The sequence below is a fragment of the Aotus nancymaae genome, unplaced genomic scaffold, assembly GCF_030222135.1.
Source record: "Aotus nancymaae isolate 86718 unplaced genomic scaffold, 86718_ANA_hifiasm-v0.15.2.pri h1tg000003l, whole genome shotgun sequence".
Taxonomy (NCBI): Eukaryota; Metazoa; Chordata; class Mammalia; order Primates; family Aotidae; genus Aotus; species Aotus nancymaae.
The window spans coordinates 52,895,670-52,922,771 of record NW_026988414.1 but is presented as its reverse complement, the minus strand read 5'-3'; the positions used below and the strand labels follow the sequence as shown (position 1 = coordinate 52,922,771).

The following is a 27,102-nucleotide window of genomic DNA, read 5'->3' as shown; positions in this document are numbered from 1 at the left end:
GGAGTCGGTGCCGAGCAGTGTCCAGCCTCTGTGCTCCATGGTGCAGGAAGGATCTGCATGGCCAGATGCCTGATTCCTGCCCTCCTGGTCAGGTGCTTGCTTACATCAGATCTTACCTGTCTGCCAGGCTGGGACAGGCTCTCAGGTCTTATCATCTTTGTGACTTTGAATAAGATAATGCTGTCACTGGTATCCCTTCCACTCTTGCTTTCTAGTTCGTGGGTCCTTAGCCTGTGGTCCACAAGCTTTGAGGACTCCATAAGCCCCCTAGTATATGTGCATATATGCTTTTCTCTGGTGACAGAATCCAAAGCTTTATTCAGATGCTTAAAGAGATGCATTACCCAGCAACATTAACTACTTGCTGTACATCAAAAGGTTGACAACAAATTCAGTCTTATCAATTAAGAAAAGCAAATAAAATGAAATACTGTTGGCCATAAATAGATTGGTAAAGATGAAACACGTTTATGAAATCTGTATTACTTTCTGATTGCAGCTGTAACAAATTACCATAGATTTAGTGGCTTAAAACAACACAAATTTATTCTCTTAAAGTTCTGGAGGTCAGAAGTCCAAAACAGATCTTATTGGGCTAAAATCAAGACTGACCGAGCTGTTTCCTTCTGGAGGATCTAGAGGAAAATATATTTGTCTTTTCCAGTTCCTCAAAGCTACCTGCATCCCTTGGCTGTGGCCCTTGTCCCGTCTGCAAGGATGGCAGCATAGAATCCTCACATTTCCCTCTGACTAGCTATCTTCCCCATTATAAGGACCCTTTTGATGACATAAGGCCTACTTGGATAATTGAGGATAATCCCCCATTTCAGTATCCTTTCTAATCACTTCTGCAAAGTCCCTTTTGTCATGTGAGGTAGCATATTCATAGGTTTTAGGGATGAGGATGTGGATTTTTTTAGGGAGGCAGTTATTTTGCCTACCTACCAAAATATCAAAGAATTAAACAACAGGTACTATCATGCATTGTTGCACAAAACATAAATTAGGATAACATTTCTGGAGGGCAACTTAGCAATGTATATCAATATTTTCAAAGGATACCTATTGAGCTATCAATGCTACTTCAATCATGTAACCTAGGGAGATATTTGGTCACAGAGATGTATGTACTAGTAAATTCACCACAGCATAGTTTATATTAGTGAAAAATTGGAAACATGTAATTCTCTGTAGAGAGTTGATGAAAAATTCTTCTTTTGCTTCATAACAGCACTGATTTTATTTTTTATATTTCGATAGCTTTTGGAGTATAAGTGGTTTTTCATTACGTGGATGAATTAATTATATAACAGTGGATTCTGAGATGTTAGTGCGCCCATTACCTATTTAAAGAATGATGTAGACCTATATTCATTGACAAGAAAATTGTCCAAGATTTATTAATCTGCCTAATGATGTGTGTGCCTATGTGTGACTGGAATGAGTGACATTCAGATCAATTACCTCTGAGAAGTGAGAATTGAGGGATTTTTGAATTTTTATATTTTTGTGAGCTTTTAGTCTGTAATGAATACATTGGTATTATTTAAAGTAACAAGTTGAACCTTTCAATTAGAAGAGATGGTGTCAAATTCATCCTCCTCCTCTTGTGAAAATGGCTGCTTTCTTTGGGGTAAAAATGTATCTTGCACAGGCAGTTAGTGGTTTTACTAGGCCATTTGTTCTCAACATACAGAAACTCTAATGATCTCATACCCTAGAGCAGGGGTTAGTCCTGCAGCCAAGTCTAGGCCACTACCCCTTTATAAATAAGATTTTAGGGGGCACAGCCACACCCATTTGTTTACATATTGTCTATGGCTGATCTCAAGTTACAGTGGCAGAGTTGAGTAGTTGTGACAGACCATCTGGCTCACAAACTCTAAAATATTTACTATCTGGCCCTTTAAAAAAAAAAGTTTGCCAACTCCCGCTCTAGCCTTTCTTACCAACAATGACAAACATCTTTTGAATACTTTGTTTTTAATGATTTTTTTTGACAAGCGTGAAGAGTCAGATGGCAATATGTAAACACCTTATTGTAAACACAGTTCATTCCCAATTCCCACCCCTACCATCATAATCCAAAAATAAATTTTAAGGGGAAAAAAATCTTATTACTGTAGAAAAACATTGGTTTTTCTACTTTATTTTCTGGGATTTCTTAGCTTTGGTCTTTAGAAGGATCTAAGAGCAAACTCGAACAAAATGCTAATTGCACATTTTAAAGTAGACTATAGGTGCCAGTAATGTTACTGGATAAAAGGCATAATTCCTGTCTCATGCTAAGCATACTTGCTCTGTCCAAGCCTGAATTTCGGCTTTCACATCTGCTGTCTTTGGAATGCCTTTGAGAAGCTCTGTGGAAACTTCAGTTCTCACTTCCATTTGAGATCATATATACATCCGTCGTGTGATATGCATTTCCCGTTCTGGACCCTCTACCTTCATCCAGTGTGAGTGCTATGGAGAACAGGGAAGCTCAGAAGAACTCATTCAGTCAAGTTACCCATTCCCAGCAGAACAGCATGTGCTCTGCCTTATCCAGGCCTAAGTTGCCCTGAATCCCAGGTTGCCTAAGGAGACTGCTTTGATTTTAGGGTTCCTAAGTCCAAGTGATTCTCAGAAAGGCCAGAATTGGGCCCAGGAATCTGAACCATGCCACTTCTCCCTTAAGCCATCAGAGAGTCCACTAAATGCTCCACAGGAGTCTCTAGAGTATATAAATCCAAGACAAATCTGAGAACCACACCCAAAGATTAGAAGCCAAAACAAATCAATACTAGAAATGTAGGTTGCAAGACAAATAGCAGGCATTTGGACAGCTGCTGTGTGCCCTTCAGGTGCTCATCACATTGATGCTATGATGTTTCCAGTAAGGGCTGTGGATGGATTTCTGACGTCCCCTTTATAGGATCTATCTATTTATGGGTCCTTGAAAAACCATGTAGTCTTTGGGCTTGGCTGCCAAAGGCCAGACATCACCTGGCAGAGCATATTCTTGTCCCCGAAGCGAGCCAGCAGGATCCTTCCAGACACCTCAGTCCTCACTCCCCCTCCTCCCTTGCCGTGGCTCTCATCCATACTTTAGCTCACCAGCTTAACTCTCCCCCTTCTTCACTTCGTTCACATTGTTTATTATTTTCTTTCCTTTGTTGAGAAGTTTCTGGAGGCTCCAGACCCAGAAGACTTATGTGGAAATAATAAATCCAGGAAAGGTCTTCGCGTTCCCCCGGTAGCTCCACCCCCGCTGCTCACCCTGGAATTCCTGGTCAGCAGTGGCTCCTTCCTGTGGCTTGCCGCTGAACCCTGCACTGTGCCCAGTGAGGCCTCCCAGGATACCTGCTAGGAATATTAGTCATTCTTTATATCCGTTGCTATGCTGTGGCTTCGGTTCAGCAGGAGAGAAATGAAATGGAGTGTAGACCGAGCTGTGAGCAAAGGATCTTTTTTTGTGTTGGGGTGGAGGGCTTTTTTTGCAAGGGCTCTCACCCAAAATCAGAGCCAAACTTCGCCTGAGTTCCTAAGGCATGCTGGCTCAGAGCTGCTGCTGGCTGTTGTTTTGCCTCCAAGCTGATCTGTATATTTTCTAGCTTGCCTCTCCATTGGCTGGATGAGGGGATGAGAAAAGCGATTTTATTCAAAAGAAGAGAATCTTCATAGAGTCCACGGCTTTTCCTCTGAAACTGTTGTATTCTTCTCAGAGCAGTAGCACCTTGATTACAGAGCGCTTCCTTGAAAGTCCTAAAATAATGTCCTATTTCAGACCAAATGTGAAACATCAGTTTCATTCCTTACAGAACCTAATCTTGGTGAGTGTGATGGACAAGTAAACACAGAGGGGAATTTCTTACCTAGGACTCTCCTCAGAAATATGGCATGACCCAAGTATGAACCACATTCTGGAGTTCATTAAAAGGCCATCTCATCCGTGGATTGAAATTCCTTCCTCAGCTCCAGGCAGCCTGCAGCCAGTCCTTCCTAGGGTCATCCTGGTCTTTCCTCCTGCAGGCCAGGTGGCACCTGCCAGGAGCCTGAGGGTAGAGTCAACCAGGGACTTATAAATCCAGAATGTTAAAACTTTTTTTAAAATGCTGATGTGTTTTTAAAAGGTATGTTTTATGCCAAGAGCCTACTGGCAGAGAAGGATGTATGGGAATTCTTTGTGTTATCCACATGAGATAGGTTCAATTCCGATCAACACTACTGTGAATTTTTAAAATCGGGCCAATTTCCTAGAGGCTGCCTGCCTGCTACCCCGTAGAGGTGTTTCAGTCAATCCTGGAGAAGCATGTTGTTTAACATGGCCAAACTCTATCTTACAGTACAATCATATTTTCATAGATGTGTGTGCATATATATCAGAAGCAGGCATCCCATCTTCTTCACCTGTAAGAGAATAACCAAGTCCTAGGGTATGGATGAGGATAATAACCACACAGTAACCCAATCATTTTGGAAAAGGCAAGGCCTTAATCAAGTCATAAATCTGGATGGAGCTACTTTTCGTGCTGAGAAATATATCATGTTCTTCTACCAGATGCCAGGATCATGAGAGACATTAGCATACCCCCTGCCAATGGAAACCCAAAGCTTACCCTAGAGGTGAAGAGACATTTGGGGAATGGAAAATGGGCTTGGATAGTTCCATTTTTCCAGGAATGTCTTAGTTAGTTTTCTTTGGGCAAATGTGCATGGGAATCATCTTGGCCGGGTTATTTGACCAGCTCATTGGGAGGTCCCAGAAATAGGAGTGAAAATTAAAGTTGCTTGTCTTCTCCCACAGCCTTCTAGGGTCCAGCTGACAAATGGGAGTGAGTAACTGAGTTTTTCCAATATGAATTAATCATTCCTCTTAGCTGGCTGCTTGGTGCCAGCTCTCGCTCATTCTAAGCTCTTTAGCGACCATCTCTGCCACCCAAGAGAAGGCCAAACCTGAAATGTAAGGAGCCAGAAAAGGCACTGAAACTACTTCCCTACTTTCGCTCAGTCACCCCATGACCTTAGAGTGAGGCTTGTACACACCATATACCACGAGCAGAATGGAGATGCCTCTATAAAATTTACAGGACTGAGTGTTTTCCAGTTTTGTAAAATTAAATTAAGGAAAGGACTCCCAGACAGACTACACCAAGTGCCAACTTTCATCCCGACACACATCATTTTTATAGTAAGTTTAACTCTGTGAAAAAATGGAGGATTGTAATGAAAATGCTGACAGGCCTGGAGCCAGCTCATGAAGTAATAATGCCACATCTTTCATACTTTTACACAGCATGTCCTAATCAGCCACAGCTTTCTTTTCCTTTAGAAAGCAGTTAAGTAAGTGAAAATTCCCAGAGTACTACCTTTTCTCCTCCTCTTTTAGATTATATATTCTTTTCAGACCATTCTTCGTTAACTGGGTTCAGTCCACTTATAGCTTGTACTTTGTACAATCAGTTTATCAAGCTCAGGTGCCCTTTTCTGAGCTGTTTGGCTGGAGAGGGAAGAGAGGAGAAAAAGTATGCACTCAGAACTCTTGCTTCTGCTCATTAAGGCGAAGAACCCATCAAAATGAACCTTGGCTGTGTGGCTCACTCACAGTAACTGGCAGCTAATGAATGCCTGAGTTGGCTTGATCTAACCTACAAAGCAGCCCACAAATTAAGCCACTTGCCAAAAATCTTGGTGATTTTTGACCCTTTGAATCAACAAAAAATCCACTATATAATGACCATTGTATTGTGAATTCAGAGCTTCTTTAGAGAGGTGCCACAAAGGCAACCTTGTGCTACCAGCTTTAAAGTCAGCCAGCATCTTCCGCTACAGATGCAAGGGAGTGAAGCCAGGCTGCCAGGTCTCCCAGTTCTCTACCCCCATGTCCTTCTCACCTTTCAAACTCAGGCTGTTTCCCTGAGTCAGGCTGTTTAGTCACAGAAGCCAATGTAAAATCAAGAGACAAAGATGTAGAAAGTCAGTGAGGTCAATTTGACAAAAGCAAAGCTGTCAACTAGTGTCACATTATAGGTTACATCTGGACCGATGCCCTGTCCTTGCTGGAGGGCATTGATTCTGTCATAGTTGGAGCAAATAAGGAGGGGAACTCCTGGTCTTTAATGCTTCCTTTTCCTATTTCATATCAGAACATGGGGATGTCAGACCCATTTGGAGAGATGTCTTTTCTGGCATTTAAGATAAAATCAATCACAAATTTTTAAAAGGAGGCAATTTCATTATAATTTGGTTTTCCCATTGGGTACATGTGTCCCATTCTAAACTTTTCTCACTTTCCAGTTATTTTTTTAAAAAACAGATGAAACTAGGGAGAAGAAACCTTCCACATATGTGAATCACACCTGGCTTTGATGCAGTTTAGAACTACTTTAGGTGGAGGAATGGGGCCTAAGGGCAATATTTTCTTTCACTGGTTAAGAAAGGTTGATAGAGAGAGACCTTCTGCTGCCAGAATTCGAGTTAGCTAGGCAGCCTTCCCAAATGCTGCTTCCTCCTCAGCCACCTCACTAACCCAAGCCCTTTAATAGCTGAGGCCTGAGGAGGAGAGAGCAGCGTCACTGCCTGCTGATTGCCTGTTTCCTGGGCTGGGTGTTGAGGTTTGGAAATGCTCCGCATGCACATAGCTGGGAGGGAAACAGAAAAGAGAGATGCTAGCCCCTTACCTTAAATACTGTGAACTTCCTCGCTGAAGCAAAAGGGAGGGGTAGGAATGGTTTATTATTTGGCCTCTCAGAGGTGTGGAATACATTATTAGCACGTGTTTTATGGTGTCCTTATAAATATACAGATTGCTTGCCTTCCAAAAAAAAAAAAATGACGGATACTTTGTTTATTTTAACAAATGAGAAATGTCCGTGACAGAAAGGAACCCTGTTACAAGCCAGGTTTTCTCATTAGCAGTGAAACATGGATAATTATTCACTGGGAACATACACAGTGGGAATTCATGTTAAATTCCTTATTTTGACTGTTGCTTCTGGCAATCCATAGAGAGCACTGCATACACACAGAGATATACACATAAATATGTACATAAAAGCACAGAGCCTGTAGTACATGTGCTGAGAATACCAATCCTGAACACAGATTTTTACAAAATAAGCTATGTATTCAGTTAAAAGCCTTGAAAAACAGATTAATGACAGAAAAGGCAGGTGACTGACAATTTTGTTCGTTTACTTTGGTTATAATTAGTTTATTTTGATCTTTCCCTTTAGTGTTGAAAGTAGACTTTCTTAAAAGTGTTTTCAATTCAAGATGAATAGTCACGATTTCTAGAAGCACATTCTCTATGGTCACTGTCCTGATGTGAAGGGAAATACAGTCACGTCTACAGCAGATGGACATTGCCTCAGGATTGAGAGGGTATGTAAGGATTGTTGTAGTTAGGATATACATTCAGCAACTTTTAACAAAGACCCCCAGTAACAGTAGCTTAAAGAAGGCAGAAGTGTATTCCAGTTTCAAGTAACCGTCCAAAGGAAGATGTTCCAGGCCTGGTCTGACACCAAGACCAAGGCAAAATGTCTTCAATTTCCTCTTGCTCTGACATCTCTGGAGTGTTGCCCATATCCACCTAAGCCAGGATGGCTTGCTGTACATTCATGTTCTCAACAGCAGGTTAGAGGAAAGGGCAAGACAAACAAGTCTTTTTAAAGACCAGTTTCAGGAGATGTGCACAGCCCTCTCCCTCTCTACTGAATATAACCACATGCTTCACACTTTTTTGCAAGGAATGCTGGAAAATCTCTATTCCAAGAAACTACGTACCTCAAGTTCAGAGGTTCTTAAGAGGAGGACAGATATGAAGGGACTAGCAGATTCTGCCACACACAGCAACCAGTCTGAAGTTGTCAGAAGGAAAGGTGACGAGCACAAATGAAAGTCATCTCTGAATTCAGCAGAGCTGCATGAATAAAACTGAGCCTATAGCAGGAATTTTTAAGTAGGACAGATTATAAAATATGTGGGGAAATATTTTTAAATAGGCTGGTACAGCAATTGTTTTACACTTGTTAAAACTTCCTAGAAAAGGTAGAGAAATGAATAGGCAGAGTATGTAAAAGCAATCTTGTTTTTCTTTTTATTTTGGGTAATTTCACATATATACAAAATAAACCGAATGGTATATAGAGAACCCCCACGCCCTCATCACCACCTTCTGCCATTCTTATTTGTACTTTAACTCATGCCCCATTCTATCCCTACTCAATTATTCTTTTAGGTAAAATGTATATACATTGAAATACATCTTAACTGCATAAATGTAACAGACACACCCATGTAGTCACATCCCTATCAAACATATATTTGACCATTTGATTTTTTTTTCTAGTTTTTTTTTCTCTCTCTGCTTCACTTTGGCTAATTTGTATTACATCTTCAATTTCACAGATACTTTTCTATAGTATTTAATCTTCTATTAATCCTATCCAGTGAATTTTTTATTTCAGAAAGTATATTTCATTTCTAGAAGTCCAGTTGATTTTCTATGACTTCCATTTTCTTCCTCAGTATGTGCATGCTTTTCTTTAAATGCTTAACATATTTTAACACTGTTTTCATATCCTTGTCTACCAGTTCCATCATCCTTGTCGTTTCTGGAACTTTTTCCATTCACTGATTTTTGTCTCAGTTATGTATTACATTTTCCTCCTTGACTTGTCAAGTAATATTTGGCTATATGCTGGTCAGTGCAGATTTTACATCAAATGTTTGGATTTTGTTGTCTTCCTCTAGAGGTTGTTCTTCTATTAAGTTATTCAGAGTTAAATTTGATGTGTTTAAGCATAGAGCTGATCTAGAGTAGCCTTTAAGGCCTTTCTGGGGTCTCTACTAAATGCCCTGGATGATTAACAATTACATTCCGCTCTTGCTGGTCAGAACTCGAAGGCCTTCCAGCCCTATTTGAAGTTTGGAAAATATAAAGCTCACAGCTCCCTGGTAGCTCTTTGCTAAACATTGCAGATTTTAACCTGATGCACATCTTTAGTTGGGCAAAATCTCAAGAGGAATTTATGAAGATTTTTGGAGCTCTTTTTCTGTGTAGCACTCTCAACTCCAGAATTCCACTCAGTAGCATCCACTTGCCTCTGCCTCTTTAAACTCTATTCTTTGTCTCATCAATTTGTCTAGACTATTGTGCTCTGTTTGGAATATCCCTCTGTTATGGGTTGAATGGTAGCCCCACAAAAGATGTTGAAATCCTAACCCCTAGTACCTATAGATGTGCCCTTATGTGGAAATAGGGTCTTTGCAGATGATCAACTTAAGATGAGGTCATTCACGTGGACCCTAATCCAACATGACTGGTATCCTTATGGAAAGGTGAAATTTAGATATATGCAGACATGCACACAAGGCAAAACACCATGTGAACATGAAGACAGAGCAGAGTGGTGCATCTGCAAGCCAAGGTACACCCAAGATTGCCAGCAAACCACCAGAAACTAGGAGAGGCATGAAACAGATTCTTCTCTCACAGCCCTCAAATGGAACCAACTTTGCCAACACTTTGCTCTCAAACTTCTAGCCTCCAGAACTATGAGACAATGAATTCATCTTATACAAGCCAAAGCCACACAGTTTGTGGTACTTTATTATGGCAACCCTGGAAAACTAAATACACCCTTCCATGCCTTGAAGCTCACAATGTGCCTCCAGGGAAATCACAGAGCTCACTTGGTCTGTTTCCTTTTTTCCAGGGATCACAGTCTTCTAGTTTCTGTTGTCTAATACCTGAAAATAATTATTTTACACGTTTTTATCCCATTTTTTAGTATTTCTTTTTTTCAATTTTTTTTCTCTGTTTTTCACAATGGAAAATTTCTGTAGAACTTAAAGTTCACTGACACTCCTGCCATCTCTAATCTGATGAGATTGTCTAATTTTTCATTTCATTTTTTAAAATGTTAAGCTCTAGAAGTTTTTATAGTTTCTACTTGTCTACTGATAAACTGTCTGTTCATTTATTATAAGTGTATTTTCCTTTAAGTCCTTAAACATATAATAGCTGCTTAAAGTTACTATCCACTCACTGCAGCATTTGTAGCATCTCAGGATTGGTTTCTTTTGACAGTTTTTTTTGCTGAAATATTGGTCTCATTTCTTGTCTAGTGGTTTTTGATGATTCTTGTCAACTGGTTTTGAACATTATAGATCATGTATCATGGAGGCTCTGAATTATGTTATGTTCCTCTGAAGAATATTTATTTTTGGTCTAACAGGCAATTAACTCAAACTCTAGCCTCTATCTTCCTTGCAGTGGGCAGCAACTGAAATCTCTACTCTGTTCTTTTAGCTTCTACCTGCTGCTCTTTTGCCAGGCCCTCTGGAGGCCAGGTTTTGGGATCAGGTAAAATTTATGTATAAATCTGAAGTTCATCACGTTTGTTGCTCTTCTGTGACTTGCTCCTAAAGTTACCAGCTGTCCTAATAGGCCCCAGACTCTGACCTCTGAAATCACAAGCCAGTGAAGCTATAAGCTTTCCAGCTCCCTAAGCCATTTTCAGGCAAAAAAGCCACAAGCTGGAAAATTATACTTGTTGAAATTTCCAGGTTTCTAGGCTAGATACCTGTCCTATTTCTGCCACTGTTTTTGGTAATTCTTCAGTGTTTTCAAGTAGTAATTGTTTCTTGGAGTTTGTTTTGCTTTTGTTTCAATTTTATGATTGCTATCGGCAGGAAGATAAGTCCAACTAAGTTATTCACCATTCATGGAAGCTAGAATCTTCAGTTGAGTTGTTTTAAGAGTTTTCTGGCCAAGATCTACTCTGTTTCTGTTTTGCAAAATTTGAACCATTCTTACCCTCTTCTTTAATTCTTTATCTTCATGATAACCCAGTTGTTAGTCTACTTCTAAATATTTGAGATCCAAAAATAAATGCTCTCCTAAATTATATAAAGAGATAGGTGTCCAACAATGAAAACACATGGACACAGGGAGGGGAACATCACACACTGGGGCCTGTCAGGGGGTAGGGAGCTAGGGGAAGGATAGCAGTGGGTGAGGGGATTGGGGGATAGCATTTAGGAAAAATACCTAATGTAAATGACTAGGTGATGGATGCAGCAAACCACCATGGCACGTACATACCTATGTAACAAACCTGCACATTCTGCACATATACCCCAGAACTTAAAAAGTATAATTTAAAAAAAGGGAGATAGGTGACCATGGCATTGAATGTAATATTTTGATTATACAAAATGCTTTTATTTCTGATTTCACTACCTTGGGATTTTTCATCATTTAAACATGAGTCAGAATAAAGTTCACCTTTTATATTACCAGAGGTAGGGAGATTATTGTGAGAAAAATATGTTTGGTCAGTTATTTTTATGAACAAATGAAACCATTAATTCATTCCAACAATTTGTATTACCCACTTATTTGCCACCTAGCCTCTTTAATATTTTTTTCTTTCTGAACTTCCATGTCATTACATGGTCTCAATTTTCCTCTTTTCTCTCAAACCATTTCTTCTTATGCTCCTTTGATACCTCTTCTTCCTTCTTCAATCACTAAATGCCAGAGTTCTTCCAGTGTTTTGTCCTGAGGCCTGATCTCTTTCCATTGATAATTTTGTCCATATATACCTATAAGACAAGTTCCCCAAATCTGTGTCTCCAGCTCTTATTTCTAACTTAGCTTCCATCTTTATCATCTTGATGGATTTTTTTCATCTTGGGGTTCCATCACAACCTTTAAATGAAAGCAAATTAAAACTACATTTTTCCATCCTCAAAGGTGGTGATGAGGAAGAGCTTCTCTTCCTGACTTATCTATTTCTATTAATGGTCTCACTAGTGTTCCAAACTCTTTAGCTCTTCTTCACATCTTCCCCTTTCCTCCTCACACTCTGTCAGAGCTTCTTTTGCAAATATGTCTCATTTTTTTGCCACATTTGAATGGTTACAGACTCTCTCAAGCTAGTGCATCTTGCAAAGGACCACCTTAATGATCTTTCTAAAGCCAGCCTATATCATATCACTTCCCCTCTTCAGGCATCTTCAAGGATTCCCAAAAGACCAGATTCTGGCCTTCAAGGCCCTCTCCATTTCAACTCCTACCCACAATGCTGGCTTTATCTGTGTTTCCCAAGGTCCAGCCAAGTCAGCTAGTCTTTACTCCCAGCCACACTACAAGTTTTCTCATCTTTGTACCTTTGCTTACATTGCTTCTTCCAGAATACTCTTCCCTTCCTACTGTATATCCCTGGTCTCTGCCCATATCATTCATTCCTAAATAACCTTCCTTTTTTTAATAGATAGAATTCAATAGGATTTGGTTAAACAAGTATTGGAGAACTGTAAAAGTTCTGTGATACTTACGGAACAATCATAGAGGTATCAATCGCCAAAAGCAGCTACCATCACTAGGGCTGAGGGAAAAAGGAAAGAGGTTGGGATTATTAGAAATTATTTTTTCTATTAATTTCAGTAGGTTTGTGGGGAACAGATGTTGTTTGGCTACATGGATAAGTTCTTTAGTGGCCTGATTTATGAGATTTTGGTACACCCATCACCTGAGTGTACACTGTACCCAGTGTGTAGTCTTTTATCCCTCATCCCCCTCCCACGCTTCTGAGTCCCCAAAGTCCATTGTATCATTCTTATGCCTTTGCATCCTCATAGCTTAGCTTCTACTTATGAGTGAGAATATACAGTGTTTGGTTTTCCATTCCTGAGTTACTTCACTTAGAATAATTGCCTCCATTTCCATCCAGTTTGTTACAAATGCCATTATTTCATTGCTTTTTATGGCTGAGAGTATTTCATGGGGGATATATATATATATATATATATATATATATCACAGTTTATCCATTCATTGACTGATGGGCATTTGAACTGGTTCCATATTTTGCAGTTACAAATTCTGTTGTTATAAACATGCATGTGCAAGTGTCTTTTTTTTGTAAAGATTTCCTTTCCTCTGGGTAGATACCCAGTAGCAGGATTGCTGGATCATATGGTAGAGCTATTTTCAGTTCTTTAAAGAATCTCCATACTGTTTTCCATAGTTCCACCAGCAGTGTAAAAGTGTTTATTTCTACCACATCCCTGCCAACATATATTATTTTTTGATTTGCTGATTATGGTCATTCTTGCACGAGTAAGGTGGTATCATATTGTGGTTTTGATTTGTATTTCTCTGATAGTGATGTTGAGCATTGTTTCATAAGTGTGTTGGCCATTTGCATGTCTTTTGAGAATTATCTATTCATGTCCTTAGCCCAATTTTGGATAGGATTATATTTTTGTTTTTTGCTGATTTGTTTGTGTTCCTTGTAGATTCTGGATATTAATCCTTTGCCAGATGCATAGTTTGTGAAGATTTTCTCCGGCTCTGAGAGTTGTCTGTTTACTCTGCTGATTATTTCCTTTGCTGTTCAGAAGCTTTTTAGTTTAATTAAGTTCCATCTATTTATCTTTGTTTTTATTGCCTTTGCTTTGGGGTTCTTGGTCATGAAGTATTTGCTGAAGTCTAGAAGGGTTTTTCCAGTGTTATCTTCTAGAATTTTTATGGTTTCAGGTCTTAGATTTAAGTACTTGATCCATCTTGAGTTGATTTTTGTAGAAGGTGAGAGATGAGGATCCAGTGTCATTCTCCTCTATGTGGCTTGCCAATTATCCCAGCACCATTTGTTGAATAGGGTGTCCTTTCCTCATTTTATGGTTTTGTTTGCTTTGTTGAAGATCAGTTGGCTGTAGGTATTTGGCTGTATTTCTGGGTTCTCTATTCTGTTCCATTGGTATTTGTGTCTGTTTTTCATACCAGTACAATGCTGTTTTGGTGACTATTGCCTTATAGTTTAAAGCCAGGTAATGTGATGCCTCCAGATTTGTTCTTTTTGCTTAGTCTTGCTTTGTCTATGCAGGCTCTTTTTTGGTTCCATATGAATTTTAGGATTGTTTTTTCTATCTCTGTGTAGAACGATGGTGGTATTTGGATGGGAATTGCACTGAATTTGTAGGTTGCTTTTGTCAGTATGGTCATTTTCACAATAGTGATTCTACCCACCTTTGAGCATGGGATGTGTTTCCATTTGTTTCATCTCTGATTTCTTTCAGCAGTGTTTTGTAGTTTTCCTTGTAGAGGTCTTTCACCTCCTCGGTTAGGTATATTCCTAAGTATTTCAACTTTTTTGCAGCTATTGTGAAAAGGGTTGCATTCTTGATTTGATTCTCAGCTTTGTTGCTGTAGTAATATAGTAGGGCTACTGAATTGTGTACGTTAATTTTGCATCATGAAACTTTGCTGGATTCATTTATCAGTTCTAGGTGCTTTTTGGAGGAGTCTTTAGGGTTTTCCACAGTTTGACTTCCTCTTTACTGATTTGGATGTCCTTTATTTCTTTCTCTTGTCTGATTGCCGTGGCTAGGACTTCCAGTACTATGTTGAAGATAAGTGGTAAAAGTGGGCATTCTTGTCTTGTTCTGGTTCTCAGGGGGAACTTTTCCCCATTCAGTATAGTGTTGGCTGTGAGTTTGTCATAGATGGCTTTTATTACCTTAAGGTGTGTCTCTTCCATGCCAGTGTCGCTGAGGGTTTTAATCATAAAGCAATGCTGGATTTTGTCAGGTGCTTTTTCTGCATCTTTTGAATGATTATGTGGTGTATCCCATTTATTGACTTGCAAATGTTAAACCATCCCTGCATCCCTCGTGTGATACCAAATTGATTAAGGTGGATTATCTTTTTGATATGCCATTGGATTTGGTTAGCTAGTATTTTGTTGAGGATTTTTACATTAAATGTTCATCAGGAATACTGATCTGTAATTTTCTTTATGTCCTTTTCTGGTTTTGATATTAGGATGATACTGGCTTCATAGAATGATTTAGGGAGGACTCCCTCTTTCTCTATTTTTTGGAATAATTTCAACAGGATTGGTACTAACTCTTGAGTGTCTGATAGAATTCAGCTGTGAATCCATCTGGTCTTGGACTTTTTTGTTGGCAATTTATTTTATTACCATTTCAATCTCTCTGCTTGCTATTGATCTGTTCAGAGTTTGTTTTTTTCTGGTTTAATCTAGGAGGGTTGTATATTTCCAGAAATTTATCCATCTTCTCTAGGTTTTCTTGTTTATGTGTTTAAAGGTGTTCCTAGTAGTCTTGAATGATGTTTTGCATTTTTGTGGTATTAGTTATAACATCTCCCATTTTGTTTCTAACTGAGCTTATTTGAATCTTCTTTTGTTGGTTAACTCACTAACGGTCTATCAGTTTTGTTTCTCTTTTTAAAGAACCAGCTTTTTGTTTCATTTATCTATTGTATTTTTTTGTTTCAATTTCACTTCTTCTGCTGGGTTTGGGTTTGTCTTTTTCTTGTTTCACAAGTTCCTTGAAGTGTAACCTAAGATTGTCTATTTGTGCTCTTTCAGACTTTTTGATGGAGACATTCAATGCTATGAACTTTCCTCTTAGCACCACCTTTGCTGTATCACAGAGGTTTTGATAGATTGTGTCGCTATTGTTCAGTTCAAAGAATTTTTTAATTTCTCTCTTAATTGCATTGTTGATCCAATGATGATACAGGAGCAGGTTATTTAATTTCCATGTATTTGCATGGTTTTGAAAGTTTCTTTTGGAGTTGATTTCCAATTTCATTCCACTGTGGTCTGAGAGAGTACTTGATATAATTTTGACTTTCTTAAATTTACTGAGACTTGTTTTATTGGCTATAATATAGACTATCTTGGAGACTGTTCCATGTGCTAATGAATACAGTGTATATTCTGCAGTTGTTGGGTAGAAGATTCTGTAAATACCAGTTAAGTCCATTTGTTCTAGGGTATAGTTTATTGTTTCTTTGTTGACTTTGTCTTGAGGACCTGTCTAGTGCTGTCAGTGGATTATTGAAGTTCCCACTATTATTGTGTTGCCATCTATCTCATTTCTTAGGTCTAGTACTGATTGTTTTATAAATTTGGGAACTCCAGTGTTAGGTGCATATATATTTAGGATTGTGATATTTTCCTTTTGGACTAGTCCTTTTATCATTATATAATGTCCCTCTTTCTCTTTTTTAACTGCTGTTGCTTTAAAGTCTCTTTTGTCTGGTGTAAGAATAGCTATTTCTGCTTACTTTTGGTGCCCATTTGTATGAAGTATCTTTTTCTACCTCTTTAAGTTTATGTTAGTCTTTAGGTGTTAGGTGAGTCTCTTGAAAACAGCAGATACTTGGTTGGTGATTTCTTATTAATTCCACCATTCTGCATCTTTTAAGTGGAACATTTAGGCCATTTACATAAAACATTAGTATTGAGGTGTGTGGTACTAGTGTATTCATTGTGCTAGCTGTTGTCTGAGTGTGTGTGTGTGTGTTATTGTTTTATAAGTCTTGTGATGTTTATGCTTTACAAAGTTATAATTTGATGTATTTTGAGGATTTGTTTCAAGATTTAGAGCTCCTTTTTAGCAGTTCTTGTAGTGCTGGCTTGGTAGTGGCAAATTCTCTCGGCATTTGTTTGTCTGAAAAAGACTATCTTTCCTTCATATATGAAGCTTAGTGTCACTGGATACAAAATTCTTAGCTGATAATAGTTTTGTTTAAGGAAGCTAAAGATGGGATCCCAATCACTTCTAGCTTGTAGGGTTTCTGCTGAGAAATCTGCTGTTAATTGGGTAGGTTTTTCTTTATAGGTTACCTGACACTTTTGCCTTGTAGCTTTTTAGATTCTTTTCCTTTGCTTGACTTTAGATAACCAGATGACTATGTGCCTAGACAATCTTTTTGCAATTAATTTCCTGGGTGTTCTTTTTTTTTTTTTTTTTTTTTTTTTTTGAGATGGAGTTTCGCTCGTTACCCAGGCTGGAGTGCAATAGCGCGATCTCGGCTCACCACAACCTCTGCCTCCTGGGTTCAGGCAATTCTCCTGCCTCAGCCTCCTGAGTAGCTGGGATTACAGGCACGCACCACCGTGCCCAGCTAATTTTTTGTATTTTTAGTAGAGACAGGGTTTCACCATGTTAACCAGGATGGTCTCGATCTCTTGACCTCGTGATCCACCCACCTCGGCCTCCCAAAGTGCTGGGATTACAGGTGTGAGCTACCGCGCCCGGCCCTTGGGTGTTTTTTGAGCCTCTTGTATTTGGATGTCTAGCAAGGCCAGGGAAGTTTTCCTCAATTATTCCCTAAACATTTAGATATTTTCCAAACATTTAGATTTCTCTTCTTCCTTGGGAACATCAATTATTCTTAGGTTTGGTCTTTTAACATAATGCCAAACTTCTTGGAGGCTTTGTTCATTTGTTTTAATCTTTTTCTCTTTGTCAGATTGGGTTAATTCAAAAGACTTATCTTTGAGTTCTGAAGTTCTTTCTTCTACTTGTTTTATTCTATTGGACTTTCCTGTGTATTTTGCATTTCTCTGTTCTTCATTTCCAGAAATTATGATTGTTTTTTATTTATGCTGTCTATTTCTCTGGAGATTTTTCTATTCATATCCTGTAACATTATTTCTTTATTTCTTTAAGTTTGTATTCACCTTTCTCTGGTGCTTCCTTGAGTATCTTAATTATTGACCTTCTGCATTCTTTTTCTGGCAATTCAGAGATTTATTCTTGGTTTGGAGCCATTCCTGTTGAGCTAGTGTGATATTTGGAGTGTTTTTTGTCATATTACCAGAATTGTTTTTTGGTTCCTTTTCATTTGGGTAGACTATGTCAGAGGGAAGATCTGGGGCTCAAGGGCTGTTCTTCAGATTTTTTCGTCCCAAAGGGCACTCTCTTGATGTGGTGCTCTTCCGCTTCCCCTAGGGATGGGGCTTTCTGAGAGCTGAACTGCAGTGATTGTTATTTCTCTTCTGGGTCTAGCCCTCTAGCAGATCTACTGGTCTTCTGGCTGGTACTGAGGGGTATTTGTAAATAGTCCTGTGATGTGATTCATCTTCAGGTCTCTCAGCCATGGATACCAGCACCTGCTCTGGTGGTGGTAGCAGGGGAGTGAAGTGGACTCTGTGAGGATCCTTGTAATATAATTTTGTTTAGTGTGCTGGTTTTGTGTTGGTTGGCCTGCAGCCAGGAGATGGCACTCTCAAGAGAGCATCAGCTGTGATAGTATAGGTAGGATAAAAGCTTGCCCTAGGGTCACCTGGGTAAGTGTTTGGGTTTCTCAGGCAATGGGCAGGGCCATAGATCTCCCAACAGGTTATGTCCTTTTTCTTCAGCTACCAGGATAGGTAGAGAGAGACTATCAGGTTGGGGCAGGGTTAGGCATGTCTGAGCTCAGAATTTCCTTGGACTGAGCTTGCTGGAACCGCTGTAGGGGATGGGATGTGGTTCTCAGGCCAATGGAGTTATATTCCCAGGGAGATTATGGCTGCCTCTGCTGTGTCATACAAGTTGCCAGGGAGATGGGGAAAAGCTGGCAATGACAGGCTTCACCCAGCTCCCATGCAGCCCAAAAGACCAGTCTCATTCCTGCCATGCCTCACCAACAGCGCCGAGTTTATTTGCAGGCAGCCGGTGAGCAGGGCTGAGAACTTGGCCAGGTTTCACACCTCCTCCACTGCCATGGCTTCTGTGCTTCCTGTTAACTCCCCTCCCCAGGATTCTGTCCAGGAAACTTCACATCCACTCCAAATTGTTACAAAGTTCAGCTGGAAATTTCCTTCTCCCTGTGGTCTTTCCCCAATTCCACTGGCAGCCCTTTCCAAGGACCCCTGCAAGACAGAGTCAGAAATGGCTTCCCCAGGAACTGAGAGCCAACAGGGCTCTTCCCACTACTACTTCTACCCCAGTATTTTTCTGAGCTCTCTAAATTCGTCTGAGCTCCAGGTAAGGTCAAATCCTCCTGTGATCTAGACCTTCAGGCTCCCCAGTGAGGATGTGTGGTTGGGGGCAGATTTTCACCCTCTCACACTTTGGGCACTCCCAGTTTTTTGGCTGTCTCATGGCACCTACAGTGGCAAGCTGCTTCCTTGAAAGGGCCTGTGGATTCTCTGGGCTTTCCTGGTATGTTCCTGTGATAGTTCTTGGAGCAAAAATTTACAATGTGAGTCTTCACATGCTGCTCTATCCATCTGAGTAGAAGCTGCAAGTTCGTTCTGTCTCCTATCTGCCATTTTTTCCCCTCAGGATTATTAGACTTTAGAAGCTTGGAGGAGAGGCCACAAGGAACTGGGACTCAGAGCTCTGCAGGGAGAGGGGGCAGGTGCCAGTTGCTGTCAGGATCTCTGAGAGGGTACAATAAGGCAGCTTCTGAAGCGTGGGAAAAGCAAATTGCAAACTAGGACCAACTACTGACAATGGAACCAGCTCCACTGCCAGGGTGAAGACCCTAATAGTCGTATATAACATTTCTTCCATGACCCCTTCATTGGCTCAGTTTCATTTCACTATATATCAACCCAAGCAATATAGATTTAAATAGGTCCACTTTGCCTGGGCACTTGGCTTTTTGGGAGAGAGAATAAGAGGGGTGAGAATGAGTTTGAGATGATATTAAGAAATTTGGGAACCTAAAAGATTATTTCATTGGAACATAAATGAAACTTTAACATCATCAAATATTCTCACTTACAAATTAGGAAACAGAGGCCAGAGAACTCTATTGAAACCTAAAGTTCTCCTTCAGAGTCATGAATCTAAGTAAATAACCTTCAAAGTAACAAAATCAGGATTAAAAGTAATAATAATTTCATAAAACTGATCTTAGCCCTGGTAAGTTTCAGAGGCTTTAGTTAGTTACACCCTCAAGATACTTTGGGTTCAATTACAGATCACTGCAGTAAAGTGAGTCACACAATATTTTTTGTTTCCCAATGCATGTAAAAATTATGTTTACACTATATTGTAATACACTAAGTGTGCAACACCATTACATCTAAAAAAACAAAAAATCACATACATGCCTTAATTTTAAAATACTTCATTGCTAAAAAAATGCTAACAATTATCTGAGCCTTAAGCAAGTCTAATCTTTTTGCTGGTGGAGGGTTCAGCTGATGGTTGCTGAACATTGGAATGACTCTGGTGGTTTCTTAAAAGACAGCCAACAATGAAGTTTGCTGCGTTGATTGATTCATCTCATGAAAGATTCCTCTGTAGCATGCGATGCTGTTTGATAGGATTTTATTCACAGTTGAACTTTTTTCAAAATTGGTGTCAATCCTCTCAAACCCTGCCACTGCTTTATTAAGTTTCTATGATACTCTAAATTCTTTGACATCATTTCAACACTGTTCACAGCAACTTCACCAAGAGTAGATTCCATCTCAAGAAACCACTTTCTTTGCTCATCTCTAAAAAGCAACTCCTCATCCATTCAAGTTTAATTATGATGCTGCAGCAGTTCAGTCACATCTTCGGGCTTACTTCTCCTTCTAGTTCTCTTGTTATTTCTACTACACCTGCAGTGACTTCCTCAACACTGAAATATTGAACCCTTCAAAGTCATCTATGAGGGTGGGAATCAGCCTTTTCCAAATTCTTGTTCATGTTGGTATTTTGACCTCCTCCCATGAATCATGAATGTTTCCAATGGCATCTTGAATGATGAATGATTTCCAGAACATTTTTTATTTACTTTTCCCAGCTCCATTAGAGGAATTACTATCCAAGGCAGCTATAGCATTATGAAATTTGTTTCTTAAAAAGTGAAACCTAAAAGTTGAAATTATGCTTTGATCCATGGACTGCAGAATGGATGTTATGTTAGCAGAAATGAAAACATGAATCTCTTTGTACATCTCTATCAGAGGTCTTGGATGGACAGGTGCATTGTCAATAACCAGTAATATTTTGAAAGAAGTCTTTTTCTCTGAGAAATAGGTCTCTAGAGTAGTCTTAAAATATTCTGTAAACCATGCTATAAACAGATGTGCTGTCATCCAGGCTTTGCTGTTCCATTTATAGAGCACAGGCAGATTAGATGTAGCATAATTCTTAAGGAACCTAGGGTTGTTGGAATTAGAGATGAGCATTGGCTTCACCATAAAGTCACCAGATGCATCAGTCCCTAACAAGACAGTCAACCTGTCTTTTGAAGCTTTGAAGCCAGGTATTGACTTCTCTGCTCTAGCTATCAAAGTCCTAGATACCATCTTTTTCCAATAGAAGATTGTTTCATCTACACTGAAAATCTCTTGTGTTTAACATAGCCACCTTCATCAGTGATCTTAGCTAGATTTTCTGAATAACTTGCTTTAACTTGCACTTTTATGTTAGGGAGACTGCTTCTTTCCTAAAACCTTAGGAACCAATCTCTGCTAGCTTCCAACTTTTCCTCTGCAGCTTCCTCACTTCTCAGGCTTCATAAATGTGAAGAGAGTTAGGGCTTGCTCTGGATTAGGTATTAGCTTAAGAGAATGTTGTAGCTGGTTTGATCTTCTAACCAGACCATTAAAACTTTCTTCGTATCAGCAATGAGACCATTTTACTTATCATCAATTTTTTGCGTTCACTGGAGTGGCTGTCATGTCATTCAAGAACTTTTCCTTTGCATTCACAATTTGGCTATTTGGCACAAGAGACCTATCTTAGCTTTTGGCATACCTTCCCCACTAAGCTTAATGATTGCTAGCTTTTGATTTAAAGTGAAAGATGTGCAACTTTTTCTTTCTTTTGAACACTTAGAGGCTACTGTAGGGTTGTTAACTAGCCTAATTTTAATATTGCTGCATCTCAGGGGATAGGGAGGCCCCAGGAAAGGGAGGAAGATGGGTGACTAGCCATTCAGTTGAGCAGTCAGAAAACAATATTTATCAATTAAGTTCCTCTTTTTATATGGGCATGGTTCATGGCACCCCAAAACAGTTGCAGTAGTAACATCAAAGATCACTGATCACAAGTAACCATCACAGATAATAATGAAAACTTTTGAAAATTCGACACAGAGACATAAAGTATGCACATGCTGTTAGATAATGATGCCAGTAGACTTGTTCAGCACAGGGTTGCCACAAACCTTCAATTCGTAACAAATGCAGGATCTATGAAGTGCAATAAAGCAGAGCACAATAAAATGAGGTATGCCTGTACTGTGAAGGCAGCTTCTCAAAGACTGCTTAGTTGCTTCTTCTGCTGGGTCTTGAGTTCCAAGAACTCCACCTCCATGGTAGGCCTGCCCTTGGAAACATCTCTACCCTCATCTCAGCTGCAAGAGGAGCAGCAGGCTGGGAGGCCCTGGGAAAATGACCAAGACCCAAGACTCGGATGGGCCAAGAGAGGTTTCCTGGCTACTCACTATGGCCTCTGATTCCAAGAAGGAGGGAGGATTCTGGATGTAATTTTTGTGCAAATATTCCTCTTATTTAGCTGACTAAGGTTTCTGACTCCCAGATAAGTAACTTCTTCCCCCATAGAGACCAACCTAGGGGTTGCTACCATTCCTTTATCTGCCTAAATACTCTCTCAGAGAATGTGCTGATCATAAAATTACCATTTCAACTATTTTTAAGTGCACAGCTTGATGCCACTGCATACATCTACCTTGTTGTGCAGGTATCCCCACTATCTCCAGAATTTTTTCATCAACTGAAACTCTGAACTCCACCTTCCTCCCTTCTCCCAGCCTCTGGTAACCACGATTCCACTTTCTGCTTCTATGAATTTGGCTGTTCTAGGTACCTCATATAAGTGGAATCATACAATATTTGTCCTTTTATATCTGACTTCCTTCACTTAGCATGTTTTCAAGCCTCATCCCTGTTGTAACCTATGTCCGAATATCATTTCTTTTAAGGCTATATAGTATCCCATCATACATATATACCACATTTTGTTTACCCGTCTATTGTTGGATATTTGGGTTGTTTAAATCTTTTGGCTATTATGAATAATGCTGCTATGAACATAGGTATACAATTATCTTTTCAAGTGTCTGCTCTCAATTCTTTTGAATATGTACCCTAAAGTGGAATTGCTGGAGCATATGATAATCCTACATTTAATTTTTTAAGGGCCCACCATACTGTTTTCCACAACAGCTGCTCCATTTTATATTCCCACTAGCAGTGCACAAGGGTTCCAATTTTTTCACGTCTTTGCCAACATTTATAATTTGGATTTCTTTTAATAGTCATCCTGGTGGGTATGCAGTGGTAACTCATGGTGGTTTTCATTTGAATTTTCCTAATGATTAATTGAGCATCTTTTCATGTGTTTATTGGCCATTCACATATCTCTTTTGAAGAAATGTCTGTTCAAGTCCTTTGTTTATTTGGGCATTTCCCCAAACTGGGTGGTTAGTTATCAAATTTTAAGAATTCTTCATACATTCTGGATATTAATCTATCTGATCTATAATTTGCAAATATTTCCTCTCATTCTGTGAGTTGCCTTTTCACTCACTTCATAGTGTTATATGATGCGTAAAAGATTTTAAATTTTGGTCAAATCCACTTCATTTTTTTCTTTTGTTGCCTGTATTTTAGTGTCCTATCTATCTAAGAAATCATTGCCAACCCCAATGTCATTAAAGTTTTCCCTGGTGATTTTTTTTGTAAGAGTTTTATACTTTCAGCTCTTAGGTTTAGGTCTTTCATCCATTTTAATTTTTATACATACTGTAAGTCATTTGTTCACATATGGATATCCAGTTTCCCAGAACCATTTGTTGGCAAGACTGTCCTTTCCCCATTGACTGGTCTTGACACCCTTGACAAAAATCATTTGACCGTATATTTAAAAGTCTGTTGCTGGTCTCTATTCTGTTCTTTTGGTCTCTACGTCTGTCTTTATGCCAGTACATTACTGTTTTGAAATCAGGAACTATGAATCCTCTTTGTTCTTCTTTTTCAAGATTGTTTGGTTATTCTGGGATTTTGGATATTCAATATAAACTTTAGGATGAGATTTTCTGTTTGCAAAATATATCATTGGCATTTTGATAGGGATTGCATTGAATCGGTAGATCACTATGGGGAGCAATGACATCATAACAGTATTAAGTCTCCTAATCCATAAACACGAGATGTCCTTTCATGAATTCATATCTTCTTTCATTTCTTTCAGCGGTACTTTGTAGCTTGTAGTGTTCAAGATTTTTGTCTCTCAGTCCATTTTGTGCTGCTATAACAGAATACCTGAGACTAGGTAATTTCCACAGTCCCCTTCGCATCCTCCAAAAGGGAGGAAAGCTTTGTCTTCATAGGGCCAAAGGTGGAAGCTCAAAGAAACAAGTTCTGAACTCACCCTTTTATAATGGCATTAATCCAACCCATGAGGACTGATCACCTCTTATAGGTCTCATCTCTTAATACTGTTACAGTGGCAATTAAATTTCAACATGACTTTTGGAGGAGACAAACATCCAAACCATAGTAGCCTCAAGTTTATTCCGAAGTGGTTTCTTCTTTTTGATGCTGTTGTGAGTGAACTTGTTTTTTCTTTTCTGATCGTTATTGTAACATCTGTCTCATTTTTTGTCAGCCAAATAAGTCAAAGGGCCAAACCCAAAGCCAGGAGGGGGAAGTATAACCCCTCTCTCATGGGAGGGCACTGTCAAGTGGCAAGGTAGAGTCAACAGATACATGATCCAATTCTTCACTTCATGTAATACCACATCCCATACAGAGCTTCCAGGGGTCCATGTTTAGGTTATTTTTTTAGAACCCTCCCTTCCAAATAGTCTGCTCCTACCCTCTAACTGTACATTACCTCAGGAAGAACAAAAATGAAGTGGAAAAAAAATTAAATGAGCAAAGAAATGAAGGAGGTAGCAAGGTGCCCTGCTGGACAAGTATCAGATATGGGGAAAAGAATACAGGTCAGGAGTCAGATAGAAGGCCTGCCACACAACTTTCAGGAAAGTCTCCTAACATCTCTAGGCCTCAGTTTCTTTCTCTAGTGGATGGTGAGCTAGATGATTTCTAAGGATTCTTCATCTTGCATAAATTTTAACAGTTCTATCCCAGGATTGAAAAACAAGAAATATTAGGTCAGGTGCGGTGACTCACATCTGTAATCATAGCACTTTGGGAGGCTGAGGCGAGCAGATCACTTGAGGCCAGGAGCTCAAGACTGGCCTGGCCAACATGGTGAAACCTTGTCTCTACTTAAAAAGATGCAGCTGCCAAGATGGCCAAATAGGAACAGCTCTAGTCTACAGTTCCCAGCAAGAGCACGCTGGAAGATACGTGATCTCCACATTTCCAACTGAGGTACCAGGTTCATCTCATTGGGACTGGTTAGACAGTGGTAACAGCCCAAGGAGGGCAAGCTGAAGCAGGGTGGGGCACTGCCCACCCGGGAGGTGCAAGGGGCGCCATTAGGGACGTTTCCGGACACTCTAGCACTCCGGCTCAGATACTGCACTTTTCCCACAGTCTACACAACCTGCAGACCAGGATACTCCCTCCGGCACCTACAATGCCAAGCTAAAATCCACTGGCTCGAAATTCTCACAGCCAGCATAGCAGCCTGAGCTCTCAACCTGGGACTTTCAAGCTTGGTGTGGGGAGGGGCACCTGCCATTGCTGAGGCTCCAGTAGGTGGTTTCAACATTGCCTATGTAAACAAAGCCACCAGGAAATTTACACAGCAGCTGGGCAGAGCCCAGAATGGCAGTTGAGTGAGGCCTCTGCAGGCAGGCAGGCAGGTAGATTCCCTTCTTGCTGGGCAGGGCATCTTAGAAAAGAAAGACAGCAGCCCGTCAGGGACTTACAAAGCCCCCACCTTCCTGGGACAGAGCACCTGGGAAAAGGGGTGGTTGTGGGTTCAGCTTCGGCAGACTTAAATGTCACAAGGCTGGTTCAACATCCGCAAATCTATAAACGTAATCCATCACATAAACAGAACCAAAGACAAAGACCACATGACTATCTCAATAGATGAAGAGAAGGCCTTCGACAAAATTCAATAGTGCTTTATGTTAAAAACTCTGAATAAAATTAATTAATTAATTAATTAAAAACTCTGAATAAACTCGATGTCGATGGATCATATCTCAAAATAATAAGAGCCATTTATGACAAACCCACAGCCAATATTATCCTGAATGGCCAAAACCTGGAAGCATTCCCTTTGAATACTCTCCTTGACCTTTGAATCTTACCAGTTCTATCTACAAAGTCTTGGATAGACAAGATGATATCTGAGTTTATTATTTTTGAATTTTATTGTGTCAAAATATATTTGATGACTATGTAGATATGTATAATATTGTGCATGTCCAGTGAAGGCTTGGCAAAAGTCTTCAGAAGACAAAGTCTTATGCAGAAAAAAGATCCATGTTTAAAAATGTCTTCCTAGTCTCTGATGAAAAAAATTTGGAAAAATCACATAATGAGTAAAATGAGGGAATATGATACTTTTTCCAATTCAGGTTTGTTTCTTAACTATTACTATATAGTATGGTATTTTTTCCCAACCTATTATATTTGAAGAAAGAATTTGTCAGAAAAAAATCACTGTAAGAACTACTTACCTTGAAAAAACTGAATGAATTATATCATTTTAAATAGTATAGGGACATAAACAGAAAGAAATAGGCACTTTTGTTATCCAATAATTTTACTTAATTGAATGACTCATAGTTACCCTTCTAGAAGTTCAGAGAATAAAAACGTCTCCTGTTTGCTTAGAAGTGGCAAATAAATGCCATGGACAAGGGCACAACGTGTGTACAATTTCTAGACCCAGAAAGACAGTAAACCAGTGCACCAAGAATGTGTTCCTTACGGCTTTACCAAGGCTTACTTCTCTTTGCCTTTCCTTCTAGGCTGCCCCATCAAAGGTCACCCTGTTCCTAATATCACCTGGTTTCATGGTGGTCAGCCAATTGTCACTGCCACAGGACTGACGTATCACATCTTGGCAGCTGGACAGATCCTTCAAGTTGCAAACGTTAGCAGTGGGTCTCAAGGGGAATTCAGCTGCCTTGCTCAGAATGAGGCAGGGGTGCTCATGCAGAAGGCATCTTTAGTGATCCAAGGTAAGAAACCCTGCAGGCTTTGCATACTTCTTTCTTGAACAAGAAAGCCCACTTAAGAATCTAATTATCTGTAGAACAAAGTGATTTCTGATCTCCAGTAGTGCCCAGGGCATGAAAACCGAAACTGCACCGTGTTTCCATACAGTAAGACTCTACTTCTGCCAACATGGTCCTTGAGAAGAGCCATATTGGCCCCATCTGAGCAGAACCTGGAAAAG

The 27,102-nt window shown here is 39.6% G+C and overlaps 1 protein-coding gene across 1 annotated transcript in view; it reads left to right on the top strand.

Moving 5' to 3' along the window:
- Positions 1-27,102, top strand: part of ADAMTSL1 (ADAMTS like 1) — a 433,007-nt gene that overhangs the window by 384,209 nt on the left and 21,696 nt on the right. Inside the window, exon 24 of the mRNA XM_021675321.2 lies at positions 26,672-26,884. Within this exon, the coding sequence (XP_021530996.2) occupies positions 26,672-26,884 (213 nt within the window). The remainder of the gene's footprint in view (positions 1-26,671; positions 26,885-27,102) is intronic.